This window comes from Osmerus eperlanus, chromosome 27 (assembly GCF_963692335.1).
Source record: "Osmerus eperlanus chromosome 27, fOsmEpe2.1, whole genome shotgun sequence".
Taxonomy (NCBI): domain Eukaryota; kingdom Metazoa; phylum Chordata; class Actinopteri; order Osmeriformes; family Osmeridae; genus Osmerus; species Osmerus eperlanus.
In genome coordinates this window covers 484,438-511,564 of record NC_085044.1, presented here as the reverse complement: position 1 = coordinate 511,564, position 27,127 = coordinate 484,438, and the positions used below count along the sequence as shown (strand labels likewise).

The 27,127-nt window shown below is 48.0% G+C and overlaps 3 protein-coding genes across 6 annotated transcripts in view; 1 reads left to right on the top strand and 2 right to left on the bottom strand.

Annotated features, from left to right (window-relative positions):
• Window positions 1-222: 222 nt before the first annotated feature.
• vps26bl (vacuolar protein sorting 26 homolog B, like) lies at window positions 223-3,403 on the bottom strand. The gene is made up of 6 exons (XM_062453734.1): window positions 3,034-3,403; window positions 2,442-2,598; window positions 1,947-2,111; window positions 1,573-1,748; window positions 1,189-1,331; window positions 223-1,035 (listed from the first exon to the last, which is right to left on the bottom strand). Exons 1-6 carry the CDS (start codon window positions 3,254-3,256, stop codon window positions 871-873), a joined length of 1,029 nt encoding a protein of 342 aa, XP_062309718.1. The 5' UTR covers window positions 3,257-3,403; the 3' UTR covers window positions 223-870.
• Window positions 3,404-3,796: 393 nt separating this feature from the next.
• On the top strand, window positions 3,797-14,618 carry ncapd3 (non-SMC condensin II complex, subunit D3). 3 transcript variants are annotated; one of them, XM_062453187.1, is made up of 34 exons: window positions 3,797-3,906; window positions 4,512-4,687; window positions 4,890-5,219; window positions 5,465-5,632; window positions 5,905-5,966; window positions 6,214-6,301; window positions 6,387-6,520; window positions 6,604-6,676; window positions 6,762-6,887; window positions 7,054-7,306; window positions 7,527-7,565; window positions 7,676-7,756; window positions 7,858-7,931; window positions 8,189-8,323; window positions 8,517-8,737; window positions 8,908-9,099; window positions 9,222-9,319; window positions 9,477-9,586; window positions 9,808-9,912; window positions 9,992-10,106; window positions 10,242-10,400; window positions 10,512-10,750; window positions 10,879-10,958; window positions 11,029-11,166; window positions 11,360-11,493; window positions 11,625-11,824; window positions 11,933-12,043; window positions 12,362-12,523; window positions 12,613-12,719; window positions 12,803-12,873; window positions 12,953-13,006; window positions 13,631-13,693; window positions 13,772-13,826; window positions 13,996-14,618. In XM_062453187.1, the coding sequence occupies exons 1-34, from the start codon at window positions 3,855-3,857 to the stop codon at window positions 14,060-14,062; spliced, it is 4,272 nt and encodes a 1,423-aa protein (XP_062309171.1). In that variant the 5' UTR covers window positions 3,797-3,854; the 3' UTR covers window positions 14,063-14,618. The 3 variants fall into 3 exon arrangements, with proteins under 3 accessions (XP_062309171.1, XP_062309172.1, XP_062309170.1); XM_062453188.1 differs by having other exon boundaries at window positions 9,805-9,912; window positions 12,971-13,006; XM_062453186.1 differs by having other exon boundaries at window positions 9,805-9,912.
• jam3b (junctional adhesion molecule 3b) overlaps window positions 14,135-27,127 on the bottom strand; it is a 25,846-nt gene continuing 12,853 nt past the window's right edge. The window contains exons 1-9 of one of the 2 annotated variants that reach the window (XM_062453190.1): window positions 21,194-21,248; window positions 19,273-19,341; window positions 19,027-19,140; window positions 18,650-18,802; window positions 17,740-17,942; window positions 16,962-17,061; window positions 16,637-16,766; window positions 16,250-16,304; window positions 14,135-16,135 (exon numbers count right to left, since the gene is read on the bottom strand). In XM_062453190.1, coding sequence (XP_062309174.1) covers window positions 16,100-16,135; window positions 16,250-16,304; window positions 16,637-16,766; window positions 16,962-17,061; window positions 17,740-17,942; window positions 18,650-18,802; window positions 19,027-19,140; window positions 19,273-19,341; window positions 21,194-21,233 — 900 coding nt within the window. In that variant the 5' untranslated portion in view covers window positions 21,234-21,248 and the 3' untranslated portion in view covers window positions 14,135-16,099. Of the gene's footprint in view, window positions 16,136-16,249; window positions 16,305-16,636; window positions 16,767-16,961; window positions 17,062-17,739; window positions 17,943-18,649; window positions 18,803-19,026; window positions 19,141-19,272; window positions 19,342-21,193; window positions 21,249-27,127 lie in introns of those variants that run through there. The other variant, XM_062453189.1, reaches the window with a different exon arrangement.

Here is a 27,127-nt window from a genome sequence, read left to right as displayed (position 1 = left end):
GAAGGTTGTCTGATCCTGACAGTTTTCTAAGCATTCTGATCCTGACAGTCTTCTACGCATCACAGGAGAACCAGAAGCCGCTGGAGTCTTGACATGTAAATCTGACCCTCTGGGAATACTGTACACAAATATGCTCACATCAATTATTAAACACTAAAATATTCCAGTTTCTTATATACTAGTGTAATAATTGGACAAAGAAATTTGTAAAAATGAAAAATAGAAATTATGTTAAAGGCTCAACGCAGACCTTAGAGTTTCACAATCTTAGTTCCTTTCCAGGATCTCAAAACCTAATTCCACAGACTCCTAGAGTGAAGGCACAAGTTAAGAATACTTACAAATCCTATTAACTGAGAATCAATGAAGCATTAAGATCCTCACAGCATCACAGATGACATGACTCCCTGGTACCCATCAGACAACAGCCCTGCTGGTGAACAGCCCTGCTGGTGAACAGCCCTGCTGGTGAACAGCCCTGCTGGTGAACAGCCCTGCTGGTGAACAGCTCTGCTGGTGAACAGCCCTGCTCTGCTGGATTTTAGTTTTCTAACTATGAAGCTGCTGAGGACAGCTAATCTGCAGCAGCAAACTTCAGCAAGTCGCTGCAGGATGCAGGTTGTTGTGCTTTGGAAATTTAGCTGGAAGTTTAGTATTTAACCTGAAAACAACAAATCAAGAATCCGGAAAAGGGAGATTTCTTTTTTTTCTTTTTCTGAAGACACAAATACTGGAAGGCCATTTTGAGGAAGGACTTTGTTTCACTCCAGTAATAGTTCAGTGATAAGGTTCTCCTAGCTGAACACCAAATATGTAACATGTACCACACACACATACAGACACACACAGGGAGATGGAGTGTGTTGTGGCTCAGCTGTCATGGTCAGGGGCCAGGGCCTCCTCTGCTCTGGCGGAGCCCTCATAGCGGGCCAGGGCCTCCTCTGCTCTGGAGCCCTCATAGCGCTGGGCAGCCAGGACCGCCTGCTGGGACAGACTCTTCCTCACAATGTCCCCCTTCCTCCACAGAGAGATCTCCTGGACCAGGGGGCAACAGCAGCCCAGTCAGACACAGTTACTGTCCTTGCTGTTCACTACAGCATTCATCCACACAGTGACTATAGGCTTGTATACTTCATTTGAAACTCATTGGCGCTTAATCATTAGGTTTCAAGTGTGTCTGGAGGATACCTGCTGTTTGAAGTAACGGCGCTCCTCCTCGTCGATCAGAACCAGGTTGAGGTAGTAGCGCACGGAGAACTTCTTATTCACATCCTTCATGGTGGGCGTCATCTCGTAGCCCGCCAGGAACAGCCTGATGGGGATGGACTCTCCTGAAAGGGAAACAGACTGAGCGACTGGGACAGGGAACGCTTACTTAATGTCCCCTCCCATGTTGAGAAAACTAAACAGAGATGAATTCAGTCTGAACTATGATGGGAATAATGTGTGGTTGAGTTTCTCTGGCGATAGTTCCACTGAAATTAGTATTATTCAGTGATCATTTACATGAAATCCTGAGATGTTTTGGCACCTGAGCGTGTGTGTGTAACGTAGTTTGGTTGCCGTGGGTACCTCTCACTGGCGCTCCGTCCATGATCTCGTACTTGGCGATGGTGTCGTTCTCGTGGTACACGGCCGCGCCCGCTCCCGTCGTCTCACGCCGGATGATGTCTATTTCCATGTGTCGGATCTTGATCCGCACCAACAGGAAGAAGATCTTTCCCACAATCACATCTTTAACATGGTATCTGCAGGCAGGGATGGTCAGAGGGGGGGGAGGTTTCTGTTAGAAGTGAATAATAGTATAAAGCCAAATGGAGAGGACAACTGGTTCATTAAGTCAGGGTTAGGTATTGTTCTACAGAAAAGCAACACAGAGTCTGATCTGGCTTCCAACTTCATTCAGAATGACATCCAATCGAATAAATGCACGTTGTGATTCGCACTTTGATTTGTTGTACTCAAACTCGATGTGTAAACAGTCTTCGATTCCAACTTCCATCTTGATTGAGGAGTTCAGTTCTGGGTAGGTACTGAGCGTGTGCACAACAACATCCAGTTCTTTACTGGTGTCATTCAGTCTTCGGCTTAACGTTGCCTTCAAAAAGTAGCTGAAATTAAAAGAAGAATCATTAAATGTATCAATAAAGAAACACAATACATAAAGAGCAGTTCATAAAGGCATGTAGTAATGCTGATGAGAGTGACATTCTATTAAAGAGGACTAGCGATGGGCAATGGTTCAAACCACGAGACACTAAACTCTCTCTGTGTGACCTGAGTGTTGGGTGCCAACCACAGCTATTGGAAACATTGTCTCTCATTCACAACAGTATTAGTGAATGGGTGAGACACTCAGAAACACTTTATCAGAAACACTTATCGATAGAAGGAGAGTGAGTTAAAAAGACAGTTCAAATGTTCCTCATTTTGTTACTCACCGTAATTTGACATGCTGGCCTGTGTACGACTCATAAGGCTTTTCTACATGCGTGAAGTCAAAGTCAAAGGTCTGGGATTGGGTGAGTTCCCCTGGGCGGGCCAAGTCCTTCACTAGAGACACAAACTCATGGTGGTTCCCTCTGTCATAGTACAGTTCTGTAAAAAGTTAATAAATTAACACTTAGCTCATACAGTTGGTGGATGACTCATGTAAATTGTGCAAGAGTTTCGTAGAATGAGTAATTCAATCACTTATGAAACCATAAAGGCAGTGACTACATTGATGTGGGTTAACTGGATGTTGATTTCGTTGATTGAATGTAAAGCTCATAAACTGTATAGCTTTCTCTCAGTAGGCCAAAGGCCAACTGCAGCAGTAACTTTTTCTACGGATAATTGTTGCTGACGGCACATGATGTCACGAGACTACCCTGTCACTTTGAGGAACAATAGTGCGACAGAAACACAAGTGGCTTGGTAAACAACATCTTTAGACACATCTGCCTAAAAGTGCACACACTATATTACTAATCTTTGTTAGAAAGAAGAAATGGACTGTACCCTTTCATTCAATTAAATACCTCAACATACCAATCTGTCCGATAAATTCGATCTTGATGCCATGGTGTTCGAGCCTCTTCCCGGGGTTTTTGAGAGTAATGTTTACCTTTCCAGCCACCGTCTCTCCATCATAGAAAAGAAAATATTTATCCTTCTTCCCATCCTCGGTTTTGTGTTCCACTTTCTTTCTCGTTTCCGCATCATTCAGTACAATGTCGATTTCAGCACTTTGGCCAAAACCAAAGAAACTCATAACTGATGATTTTCTGTTCTACATATAGCAGAATTTTTTCTAGATATGTGTAAATTACTGTAACAATAAAGTGTTATCTAGTTATTGTTCTATCATCTGCACATCCAAAAGGTGAATTTGAAAATATTCGCTGCAAACAGTGCACCATGTCCAAGACACTTCCGCATAGCTTATTTACAAATGCGCATGCGTTTTATTTTTGCAACATATTTATTTTCTTTCTTTAATGCAACATTGACATACAAAGAAAGCAACAACAGTCTAAAGAGTCAACAAAAGACAGCAAAAACTACTATTAAGCCTGGAGCCTGTGGCTTAATAGTAGGGCCAACTCCACCATTAAATAGAACATTTTCAAAATTAACATATGCTTTTTCTTACAAAGATTTATATTACTGTGCCTTCGGTATTGTGCACTGGAAATATGGATTTATCAAATTTAATTGCCTAAATTTAAGGTAGTGGAAATATACTCAGATTCGCGTGGTATGCGTAATCTGGACGCATGGTTGATGGCGCGAAAGCACGTATGACGTATAAAGCTCGGGCTAAATCGCGCCAATGGTTGTGTTGGCGGGTTCAGTCAAAATACACCAAGATGGAATTAATGAATGCGTTGGAGATTCTCAAACTTTCTAACCTTTCTAAAGGTACGTTTATATCTGAACTTAAGGTTTATGGCTTTGTTAATGGATCTGTTCGTAATTCGCTAATCCATTTTCTGCATTCTTTTATTTTCCAGTTAGTTAGCAAGCTAGTAGTCACATTCAAGTTTGTACAGCAAACTCTGACAGCTATCATGGGTCGGCCACCATCTAGATCTAGCTAGATCTAGCTATCTCAGAAACGACACACATTAAAACACTTTAGATTAACCTATTTTAGTATAATGGCGATGCTTACCTTGTTGATCCAGGGAGAAGAAGTCACTGTTACAGACGCAATTCTAAGTAGCACTAACAGGGTTTTTCCTGGCTCAAAAATAAGCTTAGGTGAAGGGTGGTGTAACACCACTCTCACCCCCCAGGTAATTAGCAATTAGCAAGCATTTCCTCTTGAACATCTACTTTTTAAATGCAATTTACAGTCGTAAAAATCTATTTTAATGGCGTTTCACTCGCACTGTCCTAACGTGTTCACCTTTGCTACTCCGTGTCGGGCTGGTTTTGTGAAGTAAGAAGTAATTTTCCCTTTTCTCTTGTCCATGATCTGTCAACGACAGCATCTCAATCAATGCTTGTGTTTCCCTCACTAGACTGGGTTGATGGCGTCTGGGATTTGGAGTTCACTGAGGTGGAAGCGCTTGACGCAGCAATTGAAGATTCAATCACGAGAAACGGATCGCAGGGACTGGAGGCCTTGTACAGATGCCTGCTCCCCTACACAAACAACGCTGAGAGCTCCACTGCAGCAAGTGATGGATTGTCCCAAGTAAGACTTAACTACACTTCTCTGGAAATAATCTTTAACATTATTCTAAATCGTGGTGGGCTTCCTCAATACTTTTTGTTCATGTGTGACTTATGAGATACTACAGCCTTTAAAATAAGCCCAGCTTTTCTAAGAGCCTTCACAGAAGCAGCACAGTGTACAGCTGAGGTCATGAGCCAGTCCTCTCTGCTTCCTGTTTCAGAGTGTGTGGACTGTGTTGGGGGACAGTGGTGTCTCAACGCGCTCCCTAGTGGCCCTGCTGGCCTACTTCGTGGTGGGAGCGAGGACCCGTCCGGACGGCTTCCAGCCCAGACTGCTGTCCCTGCATGCGGCCTCCATCTACCTGCTGCTGCTGGGCACCCCGGGGAGCGTTGTCAACCAGGTGTTCCAGCAGGTCCTGTTCGACGCCTGCCTGGCCCTGCCTGCTCACTGCTGGCCGCAGAGCTGTGGGAGGAAGAGGAAGAAGGAGTGTGTGAAGAGCTCGCAGGCGGAGGGGAAGAGGCCCCGGGGCCAGCGGAGGGAGCAGGAAGAGGTTCGTCCAGCCGGCTGGGCTGAGTTAGACTACGCTAGCTGTAGGGTACGACAGTGATGGCTGTCTACGTGGTGATGTTGCATTGCAGTGATGCGTTTTGAGTTTTTTAATGCTCTTGGTTTTCATATGCTTTTGTCCTTGTGTTTGCTTGTCGAAAGGTTTTAAAAACATGTCAAGATGTCCTAGTAGACTGTGTAGTAAGGCGGAGGGATATGACGGGTTGTGATGTGTCTGCTTCTCCCCAGGTGGAGGTGGGGGAGGTGGGGGAGGTGGGGGAGGAGAGGATTCACTTCTCCCCCCGGGACCTGCTCACCATCAGGGAGGCCATCGTTCTCCTCGTCAGGAACCTCCTCAGGCTTCTGCAGACGTTTCCTCTCAAAGACAAGCCCCAGAGTGCAGACAGCTGTGTGCAGGTACTATGAACTGTCGACAGGTTTTATGAACTGTGTGTGCAGGGGAAGCACTGTCATTTCTTGAGCTGGACTTGCAACATGGTGGCAGGGCTGTAGTGTCGTGCCAAGATATGCACCCCCTGTTAACTCAGACGAGGAAGGTGCCACATGCATGAAACTTACTCTGGTTACTCATAGTAGTCCCCTCAATGTAATGATTTAGGACAATCTGATAGGGTAAACCCATGAATATTTCCTTTTTAACATCACACATTACATTTTGTTTTCTTCAGATATTCACTGAACTGACAGATTTTGAACCAGTCATTGGGGAATTGGAATTTAACAGCAAACAGTAAGTAGTCGAACATACCTTTTTGACTTCAGCTTTGTTGGAGGTAAAACAGTCACTGATAATGATGGCCTGGTATATGCAGACTGTTCCTGACTGAGCCTCTAGTACTGTTAAAACTACGCTCTTCTGATCCTTGTCTTTTCTGCTGTAGTTTCTAATTACACTATTGGTACGTCATTTTAAGTGTCTTCTAAATTAATTAAATGTAATGTAATGACCCCAATCTCACTGTGACCTGTGCTTTCAGGGCTCTGGATGAGATCAAGAGCGTTCCAGAGCTAGCCTACTACGGGTTAGCATTGCTCTGCTCTCCCAGTCACGGCGATGAGAAAGAGGTATGCCGTCTTAAAAAAAGATCTTGTCTTTGACTTCCTGTAGCGTTGATGTAACGTCCTCCTCCGGGCTGCGTGTTGTTGGCAGAATGTGCGACGCGTGTTCCACAGCCTGCTGTACGTGATCCTGATGATGAGGAGGGGGGAGGGCTGCAAGCCCACTCTGCTGCTGCCCAGCCAGGCTGTGATCTCCTCCAGAGACCAGGCCCTCCTGTTTGTCTGGTACGCCACACCAGTTTCTCATAAAGCATGCACATTCAAATGGAATCACATCTGTTGTATGACTAATCCCTAAATCCTGACAGCCACCTGGTAGGTGAGCTGAAGGAGACTGCTCTGCCTTTCCTCCGTATCCTGCTGCAACACCTGTGCTGTCAGGTACGTCAGGGCAGCAACATGAAGCAGTCTGACTGCAGGGCTGCAGGCTGGCAGAGGCTGTAAGATGGCTCCTTGTGTTGTGTAGATGGTGGAGAAGACAGACTACCGCTCTCACGGGGCCCAGGCTGTGTCCCAGCTGCTGGACAAGATGCCCGGTTCAGACTACGCTTCCTTCATCAAGTGGCTGTTTGGCTACTCCACTCACTCAAAGGTAGTTACACCGTGTTCAGTTTTTGTGAGGAGAATTCAGTCATTTATTACAACAACAAAACAATCCCCTCTTGACATACTGTAGCTGAACAAGTACTGGACACTTTGAACTACAAAAAGTCAACACAAAAAAAAACTCCAAGTCCCATGTTACTTCCCCCCGCCAGGTGGCCTACAGGCTGTTTGCTCTGGACGTGTCCGTGGCCTTGCTGGCGTGCCCGGAGCGGCAGGCGGAGGACTCTCTGGGCCCCGAGCAGGCCGGCCTGCTGTCCCACAGGTTCCTGGTCCAGAGCCTGGTGTTCGGGCGGCGCTCTGACGCCTCCCCCACCGTGCGGGCCCACGCCCTCACCTGCCTGTCCCGCTGCCTGGAGATGCCCTCGCTCAACGCCACGCGCTGCGTTCAGGAGCTCTTCTCCTCCAGTAAGGCACAGCCGCCCCGCTACGTACACAAGCCTTCTCATGTACTGCTGTGTCTTTACTGCACGAGTGTTTATTATTTATATTTTAATTAAATTTTTAAGAATATATTTTATATAAACCTGTAGCGTCCTGAGATTGCCTCCAAAATGAAGGCTGTGCTATAAATGGTAGTATTATTGGTTCTGCTGTCACGGCTTCATCAGTGTTCCTCTTTTTCCAGCCGGAGTACACACCGTCCTGGAGGGGGACGGCACAGACGGTGAGCTTTTTATTTGGACTGTTCCAAAGCTGTTTCCATGGTTGTATGGGTGTTTCCAGAACATTCCAGTCTATGATGACATCATGTAACGTTTCTTGCTGATGTTGCAGGTTCTCTGAGGTCCCAAAAGACTTTCAGGACTTTGCAGTTCAAGACTGTGGACATCACCGGCAGTGACATTAGTTATGAGTGTAAGGAACACTTTTTAGAACAAAACATTTCCTTTTGGGGTTTGTTTTTCTCACATTGAGAAACATTTAAAGGGGAACTTTTTTTTATGTGTTTCCATCAGCAAAAGAAGCCATGTCTCTGCTCATGCGTCGTGTCGGTGACCAGAAGACCATCGTGAGGAAGTCTGCACTGCAGGTACAGTCACACTGATCACATCTGTCATGTACCAGGCATCCCAACTTGATTTGACACACTCGTATCACTGTATCACAGCTGTAGTTGTCCCTAGGGGTTTTACACTGTTGAGGATAGACCCTCTAGCCCTCTAGTACAGACATGACATCCACACCAAGTAGAAGATATCAGTGTTCAATATCTTTCTGGTTGTTTCTAATCCTCCACATCTCTCTGGTCATCTCTCTGTCTCTCTCTCACTCTGTGTCCAAGTGCAGGCCATAATGAGTCTGATGAAGCACAGTGTAATCCTGCTGGGACAGGAGAGCCTCTCGGTGCTGTCCGAGCGCTGTCGAGACCCCGCCCTGTCCGTCAAGAAGAAGGCCATGCAGTGTCTGGGAGAGCTGCTGCATGTGAGTCCCTGACCCCGACCCCAGCCCTGGATTCAGTCTTTAAACCCTGGACCCAGACCCAAGCCTCGGTGCATGGCCCCTCCTTCACAAGGATGCATTTCTGTGTACGATGTAGTACAATGTCATCCATGTGATGTGACGTAGTACGATGTAATCATCCACGAGTGTGAACGAGGCCCTGTGTGATCCTCAGGCCCACTCCCACAGCAGGGTGGTCCAGAGGGCCTGGCTGAGAGGCCTGCTGCCGGCCATCATGGACCCAGAGAGCTCGGTCCAGGATAAGGCCCTGGAGAGCCTGGAGCAGGTGGTGCTGAGCCAGGTGAAGAAGCATTCCCCCTCCAGCTGGGAGGACGCAGGGCAGAAGCTCTGCTGGGACCTGCTGGGCCTGCTCTGCGACGACTGTCAGGATCTCAGGTACCTCGGCTCAGCGTGGGGGCGCCACTCACCTGCAGGGGGGCCGCGTCTACAGAGGAGTTTTAGAGTTTAAATCATTTTCAGCAAAAGCATCACAAAATCCAATGCATCCTGAACTGTCTGTTTTTTCTGTCTCTGTTCCACCCTGTTTTCCTCCTTACTGTGTCCAGTCGCTACTTCAGCAAGGCCTTCACAGTGTGGTCGAAGCAGAACAAGTTCACTGCAGCCTTCATCACTAACCTGGTGTCTCACATGGAGGCAGAGCATGCTGCAGGAGCCTGGCTGCTGCTGTCCAGGGTGGCCGGATCCTCCCCCAAACTCGACTACAGCAAGATCCTGGACGCCTGGGACCGCATGGTCCGGTAGGTGACCCTCACACGGGCCTGAAACTATCTAGATGTCTCATGCCTTATTGTACTACTAAAATTCCGTCCATTATTCGATTCTTGTCAGGAATGATCCCTTACGTATTGTATGACCCCAGGTTGAGGAATGTGACCGTCACAACGTCCTGCCACATCCTGAGCGTGCTCGGGGACGTCTGTGAACACCTGAACGAGGACACCAGGAGCAGGATCGTTGGTGAGCGGGCCGTCAGGGAGTCCTAACCTGAGTCCTAACCCAGGCAGCACAATACTAGACAATGACAAGAGCACCACAGCAGGATTGTGTTCTGTGAGAAGCTGACAGTAAGAAGATCCACTATTGAGATGGCACCTTGGATGTTTGTGTCCTTCAGAAGACATCATGTCCTTGCTGAGGAGCCTGGAGATGCCCCTGGAGGTGGTGGGGGCCAGTGTGGAGGCCCTGTGTCGACTGGGCCGTGCCCAGGCCATGAGGGACACACAGGTGAGCTGCTCTACACAGATCCCTGTCTGCTCACAGCCAGGAAAACCTCCCACACATTCTTACTATAGACTTTGGTATGTTTCATGCTTTATTGGACAGTTTGTCTGTAGTGTGACAGGAAAGGCAGAGACAGATGCTGCTAAGGGTCTAGGTCGGATTCGAACCCAGGCCCCTGCGGTACAGCCTCAGGTTCTCAGTCCTCTTTCCTCGTGTGACAGAAGTACCTGAACCAGCACTGTGGGGAGCTGGTCTCTCTCTGTGAGACCTACCTGTCCACAGTCATCCTCAATGAGAAGGGAGCACAGAACCTGAACGAGGACTTGGTGGTGAGAGAATCCTCCTGTGTTGATCTTGATGTCTTGTAAGACATGGCCTCACCTGAAGGATGGCTGGGTGTGTTTACAGGTGAAGCATCTGTACCTGCTGGGGGTGGTGTCGCTGCACTGCCCTGCCCGGGTGGGCAAGAGGACAGTCCTGCTGGTGGAGTCTGTCCTGTCCTCCAGCCCTGAGCACACGGCCGGTACACACCACATCACTTCTGTCATGATGGCATATAGAAATATATGTGTAGGCGACTGTCATATAAACAAGTAGTCAGGTCAACATGTGACTACTTCCATGTGTTCATGATGACGAGCTTCTGTGTGTGTTCCAGGGGGGCAACCAGAGGAGCCCCCGGCCTCCCAGCCCCCGGCCTCCCAGCCCCCGGCCTCCCAGCCCCCGGCCTCCCAGCCCCTGTTCTCTCAGCCCCTGTCCCAGTTCCACCCCTCCACCCTGCCCAGCAGGGTGAGAGCCCATGCTGTCCTAACCCTGGGTAAGCACCCCTGTCTCTCCAGCAGACAGACCACAGCACACTTCCCCCAGCACAGCTCCAGCAGAGGGCCATGTTGAAGACTCACTGTGTGGATGTGCCTCCCCCCTTCAGGGAAGCTGTGTCTGCAGCACGAGGATCTCACCCAGAGGTACCTGCCTGCGTTCGCCCGCGAGCTGCAGCTCAGCGCTGACATGGCCGTACGCAGCAACGTGGCACTGGTCATGTGTGACCTGTGTGTGCGCTACACCAACATGCTGGAGCGCTACCTGCCCAACATCTCAGCCTGTCTCCAGGACAACCACCCGCTCGTCAGAGAGCAGACGGTCACCATGCTGACCAGCCTGCTGCAGGTACACACACACACACACACACATTCAGATCAATAAGAATGAATAAACTGAACTGTAAGTTGTTTGTTACATTATGAAGCATGTGGCAGCATGGCTAGCCTCACTGACCCGCTGTGTTTGTGTTGTAGGAGGAGTTTGTCAAGTGGAAGGGCTCTCTGTTCTTCAGGTTTGTGACGGTGCTGGTGGACCCTGAACCAGCCGTCAGCAGGTAAACTCTCTCACCTCCCGTGTGCAGTGTAACAGCAGAGCCGGGGCTGATGGCAGCTTCTCTCCTGCAGGCTGTGTGAGTACTGCCTGGTCCACCTCCTGCTGAAGAAGAATCCTGCCATGTTCTCCCAGCACTTCATAGAGTGCATCTTTCACTTCAATTCCTACGAGAAACACAAAACCTACAACAAGTTCTCCCAAACCGCAAGGTAAAGCTCTCGTTAGAAGCCAGTCATTGGCTAAATTTACCAAATCATTTTAATCAGCATAAAGTCCACCAAATAATAAAGAGGAATACACTGCCTGCAACCAGGATCTAACTGTAGTTTATGATTCACTTTTACAACAAGCAGTGAAAGATTAAATGAGGGCTCAGTGTTGTAACGTTGTGTGTGTTCCCAGAGAGAAGGCCAGGTTCTCTCTGAGGGGCTCCCAGAACAAAGACAAGAGGTTCAGGATCTACCGCTTCCTGCTGGAGAACTTCACAGACGCCCAGCGCTTCAACATCACTACCAAGATCAGCCACACTGTGCTGGGTAACAGCTGCTCCCTGGAGCAGCTGACAGCGCTCTTTAGCCTTGGTTGTTAACGTCATAACACTTCAGGATCAAACAATACGTGATCTCACTCTTGTTGAATTGTCTCTCTGTCTCTCTCTCTGCGTCAGCGTGCTTCGTGGATGGAGAGCTTGCTCTGGATGCTGAGGGCAGGGAGGTTCTGTCTGAGACGCTGGGCGTGCTGAGCCTGAAGGAGATGAAGCTGCAGGCTCTGGCGGCGGGGCGGGGCGAGGTCGACGAGCAGGACGACGAGCAGGTGGCCCTGGCCAAGGCCGTCGTCCAGGTGGCCCAGAAGAAGGTGGTCTCCCAGGTGTGGCCAGTACTCGGACATTTCTGTTCAGTCTGAAGGGGTTGGAGTTCAGTTGCACCACCAGAGGGCGCCGTCTAACCAGCCCTGCGTGTGTCCGTCCATCTCCAGGTCCAGAAGAAGGTCTTCATAGAGAACATGATCCCCATCATCATCGCCCTGAAGAGCAAGCTGGAGCAGCAGCGCTCCCCGGTGCTGAAGGACCTGATGGGGTACCTGCAGGTGAGCAGGGGAGCTGATGAGGGACCTGCAGGTCCAGAGACTGCAGGTCCAGAGACTGCAGGTCCAGAGACTGCAGGTCCAGAGACTGCAGGTCCAGAGACTGCAGGTGCAGAGACTGCAGGTGCAGAGACTGCAGGTGCAGAGACTGCAGGTGCAGAGACTGCAGGTGCAGAGACTGCAGGTGCAGAGACTGCAGGTGCAGAGACTGCAGGTGCAGAGACTGCAGGTGCAGAGACTGCAGGTGCAGAGACTGCAGGTGCAGAGACTGCAGGTGCAGAGACTGCAGGTGCAGAGGGTAACATGTTGTCCCCGCTCCAGGTCACCATGCAGGACTACCGCAGCGAGGTGAAGGAGCTGTTTGCGGCGGACGAGCAGCTAGCGGCAGAGCTGGAGTACAACCTCAAGCTGTATGAGAAGGAACAGCAGGACAACATGGCCGCCAGCAGCCTGCCCAGAGAGACGCAGACCAGAGACTCAGCTGTAAGACATGCTGCACTGCTGCTGTTCCTCCACACTGTCACCCTGTTGATGGCTCTCACCTCCCTAAGCCCCTCCTCCCCTGTTCCCAGGCCTCCTCCCTGGCCTCCCCCTCCAGGAGGCTGATCCAGGGGGCCATCACCACCCCTCGGGGCCCCCTGCCAGCCCAGCTCTCCCGCCTGCTGTCCCAGTCAGCCAGGTACAGCCCCTCACACCCAGAGCAGCGTAGAAACGGGCAGGAAGGGAAATCCAGCGGTCTGACTGCTGCTTGTGTTTGTCCAGGCGTCCACCACTGAGGGCAGCTGACCAGCAGACCAGCGGTCCTCACAGAAGACTCTCAGCCCAGGAGTCAGGTACCACACACACACACAGACACACACTCAGGTCAACAGACAAGGTTTTATTCCAACTAAGAGTCCCCTTTGGTTGTAGTGTCGGTGCCCCCCAAAGGAAGCCAGTGTTACAGAGCCTTCAGCACTCCTCACGGTGAGTACGCGCACGCACACACACACACACACCTGTCTCTCTCTCACTCCTCCTGTTGCAGCCTGGTTCTCAGAGCTGCAGCCTCACAAGGAGATGGTGACAAGGTGCATGTGAGCTGATGCTTGTTTTTCTGAACCAATCTACTGAACAGCTCTAAAAGTTGAAAATACAATTCCTCCCCCCCTGGGTTTCATAACTGTCCTGGTAACTCTGTGTTTCCATGCGTGTCTGGAGTTGGTCATCAGCTGTCCCTGCTGATAACCTCCTTGTGCTGTCACTGTTCCTCGTACTTCCCCCGCTTATTAGGAGGAAATCAGTTTTCCCCGGGGGATAATAACAGGCTATTTTTATTGACGATGTGTCTTGACAATCCAACCATTGAGCTTCGCTCCTTGATCTTAAAGTGGTTTTGAAGAGCTGTGAATTATTCACAGACTTAACCCAGGGGTTTAGATGTGGAGTTTAAAGATCTTGTTGAGCAGCCGCTTGGTGAGTGACGGGCAGGACGCAGTAGCATGTTCTGGACCAGTCGTTCATGTCCCTCCTGTTGGGGGGCTTGTGGCTGGATATCTGAGCCAGTTCTGGATATTTATTCTTTCTTGCACACATCCCACGGCCCCTCAGGGAACATAAATGACGTGACCTTCGGGGAAGGACTCAGCGCCATCTTCAGTGAGAGGAGAGGAGGTACGTACATGTTACACGTCATTATCATTGCTATAGGTGCTTCACCAGCTGTGGTTTAAACAGGTTTTGTGTCTGCAGGATCTTCGGACAGAGAAGAAGAGAGTGTGCTCCACCTCAGGTCCCCAGAGCAGCGGTGAGGAGCAGTGTGAGGAGCTTACCTCTGCTAGTGTCTGGGAAACATTACATATGAGACAGTTGTGTCTAAATTAGAAAACATCCTACATGGCTCATGTCTGACTTCCACAGATGAATGCATATGCTCACCCCCGCTGTGCTGACTGTGTACTTGTGTGTGGTTTCAGAAGCCCCGCTCTGAGGCAGTGGGAGGTGCAGTCTCCTCTGGCTAACAGGACCAAGAAAGTACAATAAGCTGTCTCATCTCAATGAAACATCGCCTTGAATTGTACTGTCAGATAAAAGAAATAAAACACCACAAATGTGTATGTATTAGAAGTGAGCTTTATTAATCACAAACATGAACAGTCAATATTTCTTTTTTTTTTGTTCTTTTTCTTTACTTGGCTTGAGGCTGACCTTCCGAGTTTCGATCAATAAATCATGTTCAGTTAAACGATCCTGTTCCACACTCGCTCAAACACCAAACAAAACAGATCTCTGGAACCTTGCTGTCCTTGGATTGGTGGAAACTCATGGTTTGGAGTCAGTGATTGGTCTAGCTTGTCCCAAGCACAAGACACAGTCTACCATCCAGTAAGCACAGTGTTCTAGACATGTGTAATTATCTGGCCTGAAAGGTAAATGTCAGCTGTAAGGCTTTCTTCATCAAACCATTTAGCGTGTCTTGTATATCTTTTAATCTTTGCATACTAGTGCTATGTGTCTTTACCAAAAATAATTCCCACTATATTTAGGCACTAATACATATGTAATCTCTATTTCTAATCCAATGGAAAATAAAATTGAATCCTTCAAATCAATGAAAAAGAAATTAAAACATTCCTATTTACAAAATTGCAGATATGTGGAGTGTAGATACGTGACGGTACTGAGCATCATTCCTCTCAAACGCCGTTCATGTCGAGTTAATGATGCAGTTGTAGTTAGATCATATATGTACTGATGTGTGTGGTGATGTTGGAGCTGGGATGTTGTAGTAGCAGAAGGCACTTAAGAGGAATGATTTCTTAACTAATGTACACATGTGAACTTCAGTACCAGTTCCTGCTATGAGATGAATAACTATATACGTCTGCATGAATATGAAACTGATCTTTGTGTTTTGAGGATGTTTAGTCACGCTCACAAATACTTTTAAAATAATGTATTTGAGTGATAAATGCTTGGGGGAAAGGAAAGATGAGATCTCCATGTTCCAAAACGGGCATATCTTCTCTACCATGAACATCCATCAGTCTGTTGATCCATGGACAGAGTGTCATACTGCCTTCTGTGCTAGACATTAGAATATTTCAGCACTGCACATAGCCTTGGGATGGGACATCTATATACAGTCAGTACAATTGTTACCCAACACAAACTCTACACATAACTGTATTAATTACAATGTAATACTGAACGCATTCCTGATAGACGGCACAAACCTCAAACTGGACACTATATTCTATATGTACAAGATTAACAGCAAGCATAAAAGGACACTTCATATCAAGGATGCGCTGCACTGATTGTGAACAGTCCACTCAGCATCACTTCCTATTCTTTAAACCTCCTACTGTCTAAGACTCCACAAACATTAACATGGAACTTTCTTTTTCAATATCAACATGAACATCTCTACCATAACATATGTAAGACCGTCGATCAAGAACTAGTGAGATATTTTATGATGAGGAAAGGGGAAGGATTACAACGGAACACAGTGGTTAGAACTGTTAAAGATTTCTTGTCCAACAACCAAATAAAAACATGTTAGTATTTTACAAAAATTTAAAAAAGTAAACCTTTATCTATAGGCATTTTAAAAAGTATTCCATCAAAAATAGTCTGACAAATTTTGCTGGTAGAAAATAAATGTTATATAAATTACCATAGGTTTGAAGCAAATGTTTGCAGTAGAATGTGTCATGATAGATGTACTTCAAAGCATAAAGACTTTCATCCACGCAGAATCTCTTGTGTAAATATTATTTTTTTGTTTCCAGCAGGTAGTGTTAATAACCATTTAAAACGTGCAATAACTGTAAAAAACAACAACAACAAAAAACAATTTTGCAAAACAAGTGGATTTCGGTACCTTTATGTGGGCTGGGTACTGATTACTGTAGGTGTGAAAACTTGTCAACTTTGGCAAACGTAAGGGTTTAGTTTTCATTCCAGCCGTGTCCAGATCAAGGCACGAGGCAGCTAGCTGATCACACGAAGAATCCAGCCACAAGTATCATGTCTTTGACTCCTGGCCTTTATACTTCCCTACTCACTTCCCTCTCATATGACAAATGAAGATTTGTGTCGAAAGTCCCCCTAGAAAATAATACAAATAAGAATATATTAAGCTTATGTTCTTGCAGGCAAGTGCTGTATAGAATTGTATAACAGGAACCTTTTAAACGCGTGGTGTTATGTTTGTTTATCTACCTCGTCCTCTGTCCTGACGTAGTCCACGCCGTCTCCTTTGGCAGGGGCCTTGTAACTGACAAACACAAACAAGATTAGCAGAACTGTCCAGCGCTAGCCAGACCAGGAACTGCCTGTAGTGTGGCACTGAACATGTTAGATATGAGGACTCATGGCAACTATCAAGACTTGGGCTACTCATCATTATGAAGACAACGGCATTTGGTCCTGAGGGCCAGTGAATAACTTCTTGCTAAATTCAAGAATCCCAGAACCTGACCTTTCCTTTTGACTCATTTAGGGCAGTCTTTGTGTTCATAGTGATCAAGAGGTCATAGATTGGAATCCTTTCCTATATGTGGCTCTGGATAAAAGTGTCTGCTAAATGATCACAGATATTATACATACTTGTTTCCTGTCTGCTTCTGGCTGGCGAAGTATCCTCTCTTGTAGGCACAGCAGATCCCCACGGTGATGCAGAGCAGCACCACCACCACCACCAGCACCCCCAGGACAATCCCTGCTATGTTGATGTCGTCTGAGGAGAACAAACATCTCTGTTACATCTTTGCTTCTGATCCTGAAATGTCCTGGCCACATGGCCACAGGGCAGCAATACTGAAGACTTGTGATTCATAAGAGGATCCGTTTAGTCATCAATACAGAACCGCGTATGGTCACAAATGGACTTCCTGTAATTAGTGTTGTGTGTGTGGTGATCTGCCAGACTTACAGACTTCCATGATCTGTGCGCTGCACTCGGAGTATCCCGCATCGTTCTTGGCCCTGCAGTAATACTGCCCTGCATCCTCCTTCCTCACAACGCTGAATTTCTACAGACAAAACAGAGGAAACTGCTGTTTTCATCCCTCCTGTGTGAATGGACAGATATACAACCACGGACACTGTAACAGGTTGGGTATGGTGGTGGTGAAGGGGGAATCAGAATCTTTCTAAAGAGGCATTTGACAATTATTTTGTTATCCACTTTGTTTTCTGTTTCTGCAGCCTAATACAGCCCTACAGCCCCCCACTACAGCCCCCCTCTACAGGACGACTGGCTGTGGTTGGCAGTGTTTGCCTGAAAGGGTTTCAGTTAAGGCCTGTAGTTCACAGTTGGGTGTGACGGGCTGGAAGTCACGGGACTGACAGGCAAGCCAACCTTTCCAGAGGCCAGGGTGAAGGTTGACCGGGGTGGCCCTGGGCGAGCCGCTGACTGCATCTCTCTGAGAGGAGGGGAGGTTTGAGGAATGTGCAAACGAGGACAGCAGATTCCCCTCGTGGCTCAAGCCCCCTCACACCATCAACTGTCTCCCCAAAATATCCTCCCTCCCCCCGGGCGCCAGCACCCCGCCCTGCCTCGACACTCCCCCAGCCCAAACACACACCAGAGTCCCTGCCTCGACACTCCCCCAGCCCAAACACACACCAGAGTCCCTGCCTCGACACTCCCCCAGCCCAAACACACACCAGAGTCCCTGCCTCGACACTCCCCCAGCCCAAACACACACCAGAGTCCCTGTTTCAGAGTTGAGCACGTAGGAGGAGTTGAAGAACTTGGGGCTGGTTTTGGGGTCATCGGGGATCTCCTCGTTGTTGTGGAACCACTGGTACTGAGACTTAGGGAAGCCCTCATCCTCCACACAGCCCAGCTCCGCTGACTTTCCAACAGGCACGGACTTTGGCAGGCTGCATTTGGGCGTGACAGGCTTAACTGTGAAGAAAAAAGACATCCAGCGTTTTAATGTAAAACAAGATGTACGTCTCTTTGCTGCCCTGCCTGTGGAAATGATGAAAACCTGGCTTGATGAATGTTGTAGTGACCTAGACAAGTATGTGTTTTCAGTCCGGTGCCAAACCCTGCCACCAAAACACGCCTGCTACTTTCCATCTTTAGCACGTTAGCTATTTAGCAGGGATGCAGTTTCAGAGCTTCCACATTTAGCCCCAGAACACTCCTAAACAGCAGGGAGGGTCACCATCCTTGAGTGCCACCCTGCCCACATGACTGTTTCATGTTCAGCATTTGAAGTGGAGACTACAAACGCTGAGGCTTTGCAGGTGGTTCCTCACAGTTTTCCAGTCATCTTTGTAAATGCTGTGTTGTCCAATTTGAAAGCTAATTTACATCTGGCCAGAGGCTATGCATATTCATCTAAACGTAGAATCTTATGTACGGCAGAGGTACGATTTATGGAAAAGTAATACAGTTCAAAGCATTCCAATTTCATGAGCTTGTAGTTTGAGTCTCAGTCACTTGGAGAGTCTCCTGGCTGCCAGGAATCCTGGAATCAATAGCATTGGCGTACTCCATCACAGCGGAATTTATTACAATCAATATCTGATCCTGCTAAGGCATAGTGGGGGCGGATTCACATTAGCACATGACGGGAGGGAGGGGAGGGGTGGAGGTACACCTACCTCTGACTACCAGTTGGATGAGAATCTCATCGAAAGACTTCTGGTCGTTGGTGGCGGTGACTTCACAGCGGTACTGCGCGGTGTCGGACCTGGTGGTGTTGGTGATCACCAGCGTGGCAGGCTCTCGTATCCTGGCCCGGGTCTCCAGGTCTCCTGGAGGCACAAGAACCGTGAGGGGGAGGGGTGGAGCGACACACTGGTGTACAGCATCAACATTTGATGCTGTATACTAAACGTTAAATTAGTTATTTGGTGAACATTTGATCCAAAGCTAATTATTTTGTTAGATGATGCACATGAAGATGGTTGTGTTTATCATTCCGTTCAGTGAAACACATTTTCTTGAATGACTCGATGTTAAGATGAACGTGTGGTACCTGAGATCTTTTTCTCAAAGTAAACGTAACTGGGTTCTCCGTTCTTGATCTTCTTCCACTCAATTCTGGGGTTTTTCGTTGAGATGGATTCTACTAAACAGGACAACTCAATCGCTGCAAGATAAAGAAAATTTGTTTTTTTTAAGGGTAGAGATCTGAAGACTCACCAAACAATTCTTGTGTGCTTCTTCTGTGATGAAGGGTGGACAGAGTTTAGTGTCTGACTTGTGATCTGCTGGCTCTTACAGTCAAACTCGTTGGCCCACGGCGCTTTGTCGGTTGTTCTCAGAATCACTGCCAAGACTGTGAAAAAGTCTGCAAATCACAGAAGAAGAACTATGTCAGCCCAACCTCTGAAAGTGACAATATTGAAACCTCATGAATTCATCATGAATTCCATCATCATAAATTCCACAAAGTCAATAAACATCAAAACCCCTTTCTCCCCCGATCTCTCTCCTCCTCATCGCCACGGTGACAGGTTCCTCATTCTCTGCGTTCCAGCACATGGCTGGCTGAATGTGGTGCCGTCCAGTTTTAGAGTGGCTGGTCAGATGAATGTGGCGTTATGTAAGCGAGGGTGTGATCTCTTAGCATGCTGGGTAATGGCACAGGAGGCACGTGGCCATGTCTGTGAAAGCTCTTCCATGCTGGCAGCATAGCCTCTCAGACAACTAGGCACTGGTTCTCTCTGCCTGTCTCTCTCCCTGCCTGTCTCTCTCCCTGCCTGTCTCTCTCCCTGCCTGTCTCTCTCCCTGTGCCTGCCTGTGTGACAGGGGTGCCCATGTGGCAGTAACGGGGCATGGTTGCCCCCCCTGCCCAGCCCGCTGTGGCAGAGGGATCGGGCTCAGGCCACACAGGCCATGTTGTAGACACACGTACAGGTCAGCACTCATAAACAGCTGTTCCTCAGACCACACCCCTGCCGCTCAGGCAGAGGGTGGGGAGGGGTCATGGGCAGGGTCAGCTGCTTAGAGAAAAACCTCACTGTTGCTTTTTCTACTGGCTGATCTCCACAGTTAAACCAGGACTCAAACTGAGAGCTACATCCTGGCCACTTAGGACATCCTCTTAACCCCCCCTCCCCCCGGGTACCATGGTGATATTGTAGCCCCTCCTCTCCATCTGAGGTCATAAATAAAAGTGTCGGGCCTTCAGAAACACAACAGCTCCTGTGGAGCTGCAGACTGGGTTCACCAAGGCCCCCGCTGACACCGTGAATTAGCTGAGCACCACACAGTCAACTCATACCACCGCGCTAGTCAGACACAAACAGACATGTCTGTCTGGAGGCATAAGGACGTCTAAACTCTGACCCCCCGTCCACTAGCCCTCATCATTAAGAGATGGTGTGTTATCCGTCTCGCTCTCTGCTAAGTCAAGGGCAGTTAGTGTGGGTGTTAAGTCAGGTCTTGACCCAGTGTTCCTGCTCGTCCCAGGGCGTGGGGGCGGTCTGGGGGCTGCACCTGAAGCAGACAGTCCTGTAAGCAGCTTAGTCAGTCTAAGACAATTACAACACAGCTTGTGTTTTCCTGCTGTCGGCGGTTTAAACACCTCACCAAGACTGACGCCATATTGTTGGATCCCTTCTACCTCGTTCTGAGATTAAACTTTGACTCGTAAGTTCTCTGAAACGTGATAGTTCCCTTGTTTGCTATGAATCTGAACTTCAGATCTTTGGAAAGGTGTTCTGAAGTACTCTTTAGATGTTATGTTTTATACAGTACTATTTTGGGAACAGAGTAAGTGACAATATTGAAATGTATTTTTTATTAAAAAAATAATAAAAAACCTGTCAGTTAGATGACAGTCAAAACACCAAAGTCTGATGTGATCCTGCTTAATATGAGGACACACAGGCTGGGAGGAGAGGTCTGTGTGTGTAGAGGAAGGTGATGAGGTGGAAATAACAACTGTATAGAAGAAGTTTCTCTGGCTGGTTGGGAAACTTGCTAATGTTTCTGACAAGCCTTGAAGCTAGGATGGTGTCAAACTGTCTTGTTCAAATGTCAATTCTCCTCTTGATTAGAGGAGTCAGCGAAGGAAGGAGATTCTCCACTGGGGGATGTAACGATTAATACGAGCAGTATCTAAACTGAAATTTCGGCCTACTGACTGCCTGTGCCTGCCATCAGGTAAGGTACAGCTCATTTAGTGCATTGCTTACTGTTATGGTGAACAGATGATCCAATCTTTAGGACATGCATTGAAAACAGATCTCTATGTTTCCAGTGTGTTCAGTGATGTACTAGATAAGTCTGTAAGACAAAGACACTGTACAGGTCAGGAGAAACATGAACTACTGGACCACATACAGCTCAGGGACTACTACACCACAACAGGATTGTCATTTATACAGATTTAAATTCACCTATTTTGTTAGGTGTGTTAAAGGTGACTACAGTAGACAAGAGCATACTAATCTTGCCAGTAACTCATCCAGCCCTCCACAAGCTCCTGAACAGGGGGTTTAAACACCGGTTTGTCCGCAGGAAGCCTGAGTTCCTCCTGATTTCCCTGTGCTGGCAGCGGCACACAGCTGAGGTAAACACAGACGCCTGATTGGCTCCCAGGTTCTGGGTGAACTCTGTATCCTGTAAAGTTTACATCCTGCCTGTGTTTTGCAGGGTGACAAATGGATCGTTCCTGACAATGGGAAACAGCAGGAGTGCCGTGGCGAGTGATGATGCTGTGAGACCCTGAGAGGGCTGACCCGGCTGCAGGACGCTACAGTGAGGCAGGTGTCTCCCCTCTCTCTTCCCCTCTGTCTCCACATCCCGTCATGCTGTCATCCTGATCTCTTTCCTCTCCCATGGGCGGTATCAGAGGTCCTGACCTTGTCCTGGTCTGAGTCTAATCCTGACCCTGACACCTGCATCTGTCTGATGTGAGCTTGGGTGCGTCTCCTCTCCCTGCCTCCTCTCCCTGCCTCCTCTCCCTGCTTCCTCTCCCTGCCTCCTCTCCCTGTCTCCTCTCCCTGCCTCCTCTCCCTGCCTCCTCTCCCTGCCTCCTCTCCCTGCCTCCTCTCCCTGCCTCCTCTCCCTGCCTCATCTCCCCGCCTCCTCTCCCCGCCTCCTCTCCCCACCTCCTCTCCCTGCCTCATCTCCCCGCCTCCTCTCCCCGCCTCCTCTCCTGGCAGGGTGCAGTTGGCTCTGCACTGCATCCTCTAATCTCCTGCCTCCTCTGTGGGCCTGGCTTGTTTCTTGTTTTCTTGGTTAATCTCAGTGTGATGCTCTGGTAGCTTCCCAGAGATCCATCAGACACACCTGGAGAGGTGAGGATACCCTCCCAGAACACAGAGCCTATCAGGGGATCACAGATGATGTCTGGAGAACTGATTAAAGCATTTGAGGTTATTGCTTTATTTTTTATCGTGTTTTAAACTTGAGAAATGTATGTATTCAGTATTTCCCCTGTCTGTTATTGAGGAGAACAGTGTGTGTTCTTCCAGTTCCTATTTAGAGAGAGAGACTAGCCCACTAGGAAAACAAACATTCTCTAGATCACCACATCTAGATAACCCTAACCCTCTATTTACCATCTTTAAATCTACTATTCTGTTTTCAGCTTGGCTGAAAATCACACATCATCCATGATCACAAGCTCAAATCATCCATGATCACAAGCGAAGGTTTGGTCGCTGCTCTGAATCTGAGAATAATCTGCGGTTAAGTGTAGCATTAACAAAACATTCAGCACATTTGTTAATTCAGTAGAATATAATTAAGGAAGATAATATTCCTTGTTATTTTTTAAACGCTGCATTGATTCAGTTCCATGTGGAGGAGCAGAGGGACCACAGAGCTGCTCATTACCCTCCCTGGTTCAGCAACTACAATTATATTCTTGTTTATTCCTGCACTGATATTGATTGGATGGTGAATCCAATATTGCAGGTAGACAGGTAGACTGAAGTGCCATACCATATATTTAGTTGTTTTTCTGTTGAATGTCCTCTTCCTTTGGGCAGTGTTGTTTTCTGGCTTTCATACTGGACTCTCTTATGAACCCTCACGACCATGCAGTAACATAACTGCTCTTATGAACCCTCACGACCATGCAGTGACATAACTGCTGTGATGGGTTGGTTTTTGTATCTCAGGTTCTACAACTTGCAACTCTGGTATTGCAGGGTTCCGTCATGCAAAGCCTCTCCGTGTGAATAGTGTCAAACTGGACACTTAACAGCACCATGTTTTTTTACCTCTTTCTATTTCCTCTCACACATCCCCCCCCCCCCCACACACACTCTCACACACACACACACACACACACACACACACACACACACACACACACACACACACTCACACCACTTTACTGCTGAATGATTAGTGTCAGATTCCAAACCACTCTAAAAGGCTCCAGTCAATATAAATACAGAGATCTATGAATGTTCTTCTCTATCGACGACCACAGGGCAGGAGAGTAGGAGAGGCAGGACAGTAGGAGAGGCAGGACTGTAGGAGAGGCAGGACTGTAGGAGAGGCAGGACTGTAGGAGAGGCAAGACAGTAGGAGAGGCAGGACAGAAGGAGAGGCAGGACTGTAGGGCTGAAAGGTGCCCTGTCACCAAGGCCGACGACCTGCTGGAGGTCAGTCTCAACACATGACTTGTCAGGTCCAAAATCCAGATTTCAACTGTTTTTGTATCATTCCGTTCCAGAAGTCTCCCCATTGTGAGGGATGACATAGATTATGAAGGAGCGTCTTTACGTAAGTACAGAAGATTAACACGGCTCCTCCTCTAATGATATAAGACCATATGAAAAATCATTTTCTAGATTTGTCGAAATCTCTTTTCTGAAGTGGCTTGGGAAATCACGAAAACACAACTTCTAGCCTTCAGTGTCGCACAGATAACTTTGTGTTTCTATGAAACTCCTCCGATATGAAAGAAGTGAAGGATGAGGTAGGATCAGGCTGCTGAGGGGGTTGTAGTGACACTGAGCACGCTCAGAACGCTCTGGAGGGGGAGTCACCTGGTTACCAGGAAGCTGGTGTTGTTAGTGGTTACCGGTACGGTAGAGGCTGCATTGAATGACTGAGTCAGTTGATCATCATCGCATGCAACTAAAGATTTAAAGATCAGCTGTTATTGTAGATGTGAGGCATTGTCCAAACCAGCGCTGAGTTTGAAATGAAAGACCAGCTGACTGTGTGAGGTAGTGGGTACCCCAGCTGACTCTGTGTGTGTGAGGTAGTGGGTACCCCAGATGACTCTGTGTGTGTGAGGTAGTGGGTACCCCAGCTGACTCTGTGTGTGTGAGGTAGTGGGTACCCCAGCTGACTCTGTGTGTGTGAGGTAGTGGGTACCCCAGATGACTCTGTGTGTGTGAGGTAGTGGGTACCCCAGCTGACTCTGTGTGTGTGAGGTAGTGGGTACCCCAGCTGACTCTGTGTGTGTGAGGTAGTGGGTACCCCAGCTGACTCTGTGTGTGTGAGGTAGTGGGTACCCCAGCTGACTCTGTGTGTGTGAGGTAGTGGGTACCCCAGCTGACTCTGTGTGTGTGAGGTAGTGCCTCAGCACAGAGTTTAGAATCGACAGGAGAGACTTTGTATTCCTCCCTCATTCCATCAGGCTAAAAATAGATGAGATGAAGCAGAGATAACACAAGTCCCTGTAGAGACTACCTCATACTGCTCCCCTTCAGAGCACACCACGCTCTGCAGTGTGTGTGCTCTGCAACATCCTTTCAGTCTTACATGCCACACACTGGAAAGTTACACACAAGAGTAAGATGCATGATGTGGTAAAGGGAGAGTGGCCTGCAGTGTGTGGTGTATCCGTTTGGGATTAGATCCTTAAGTCCTCCGCTGCACCTTCTGTCTGCACTATATGAATGTCTCTTTGGAGAAAAGAGTCAGACTCAAGCAGAATGAGTGATATGTAGATGGTAGGAGTAGAGTAAGAGAAAGCTTTCTGATCTGCTGTGGGTCCCACACCAAGTCCCAGACAAGCCAAGGAGAGGTGTGAGGGTGAGAGAGGGGTGAGAGAGGGAGAGGGAGGGAGAGGGAGGGAGGGAGGGAGAGGGTGAGGGAGGGAGGGAGAGGGAGGGAGAGGGTGAGAGAGGGGTGAGAGAGGGAGAGGGAGGGAGAGGGTGAGGGAGGGAGGGAGAGGGTGAGAGAGGGGGGACTGATGGTGTGACAGAATGCCTGAGAGCCTGTCAGACTGCGTCAGCATTAGTCTGCACCTGGCTGGGCTCTGTCCTCCAGCGAACATCCACAGCACCAGTCCACGAGAACCCTCCCAGTCACCTGAGCCACCCTACATCCCTGACTAGCATGGCACCCTACACCTCTGACTATCATGGTAGCGGGCTTCCAGTTCCTCACATCTCAGCATTACTGTGGAATACGAGATGTGATCTGCACATGACATGTGAAGTGCTTCTGAAAGGGTTTTCTAAATGGTCTGAGCAGATCACCCTCAGTCACACTCATGCCAAACAATCCTGGCTTTATTATGCAACTGTTCTGTGCCTGAATTTTAAATGTCCCAGGTTCTTTAGCTGTTGGTTCTCATGCTCAGGGCCTCGCCGCCTGTCTGCTAATGGAGACCTTTGTTTAGTGACACACATTTGAGTCTCTCGTAGAGGGGATGAATGCTAAATAAACAATTAGGATGGAGCCTATTGTGTCTCAGGAATGATGACATTCCAGATATAACTATTATAGAAGCTGATTATCCTTACATCCTACTGACTCAGATGAGAAGGCAATCGTGGGACACATCAGGACAGGCATCAGGGATGTTGAATCACAATAGAACGCTTCTGGTATGGCCATCTCTCGGTTATTTTCTGTGTGAAAACTGAACGTTAAGAATGTAAATATACTGGGATAATTTAATGCTCCATTTATTCCCTGTGACGTGTCAAGATGGGTCTAGAACACCAGCACTGTGTTCACCAGATAGAAAACCCTCCAAATAAATACAAGACTTCTGTGAGATTTACAGCTGTTTGGAACTATCCCGCTAAAACTGATGTAAATAAATCTAACCGTAACTGTCAAATTAACAGCCACAAATTTAGTTTTCTTCTTTTTTGTATTTTTCCATCGTATACAGTAGTGAAGAGCTATAATAGTTATGTGTTCAGGTATGGTTTAAATACGCTGCTGTGAGTGGTATGCACACCGTTTAACACCCTTTTAAATAAACTTTCCACACACAAGTATGCCGCTAAACCCAAAGGCAACAAGGAATCAGCAAGCAGGACTGATCTGATAAAATCAACAAATCTTAAATTGCAATATTTTAATCATCTTTGCCTGTAGCAGCTATCTAAATATTTATACCTGGGGCAGACATTTGCACAGAAATGTAGTAAAGTATTAGTATAGTGGTGTAGCAAAAGGCCTTATTACCGATCATAAATAATGAGCTAAAGATGAAACTGATATGCAGCAAGTTTTAGTATCAGTGCTGACATTTAGTGATACAGGTTAGTAATGATGCAAGTGGGCGTCCGAGGCAGCGGGCTGGTGAGTTATTCCCCACGAGGGTGAGAACAGGTTAGCGTTCGAGAGGCATAAGCGGTATTTATAGAGGCTGTCAGCGCGGACCGAGGCCCCTACCGCCTGCTAATCGTGCTCTCAGGTAAAGGAGAGCTGCAGAATCTCATGCAGCATCACAGCCAGCGCCGCCTCCACCCTCCTCACTAACAACATCCGTCGGTAGCTTATTTCTCAAACCCCCTGGGTCGGCCCTGGGTCGGCCCTGGGTCGTCCCTGGGTCGTCCCTGGGTCGGCCCTGGGTCGTCCCTGTGTCGTCCCCATTGAGAATGATGCTGAAAACACCTCCTTTAAAAGCCAACTGCTGCAGGAAGCAGATTATTGGAGGGGCGTCTTCCTCCTGTGGCAGCCCTGTGACGTGCCAACATGCCAGACCAGCCTCACACCACACGTCAAAATAAATTGGGGGGCTCCACTGTGAAGGCTTAGAGAGATCTAGGGACCTAATGCAGCTCAACACAGAGAGTTTTGGCTGGTAGACCGAGTCAATCCTGAGCTTGAATCTTCTACCATGAAAATCTGTGTTAAATTGCATCACACTCTGTGCCAGAATTAGCTGCTCACTGTACTGTGCACAGATGGCA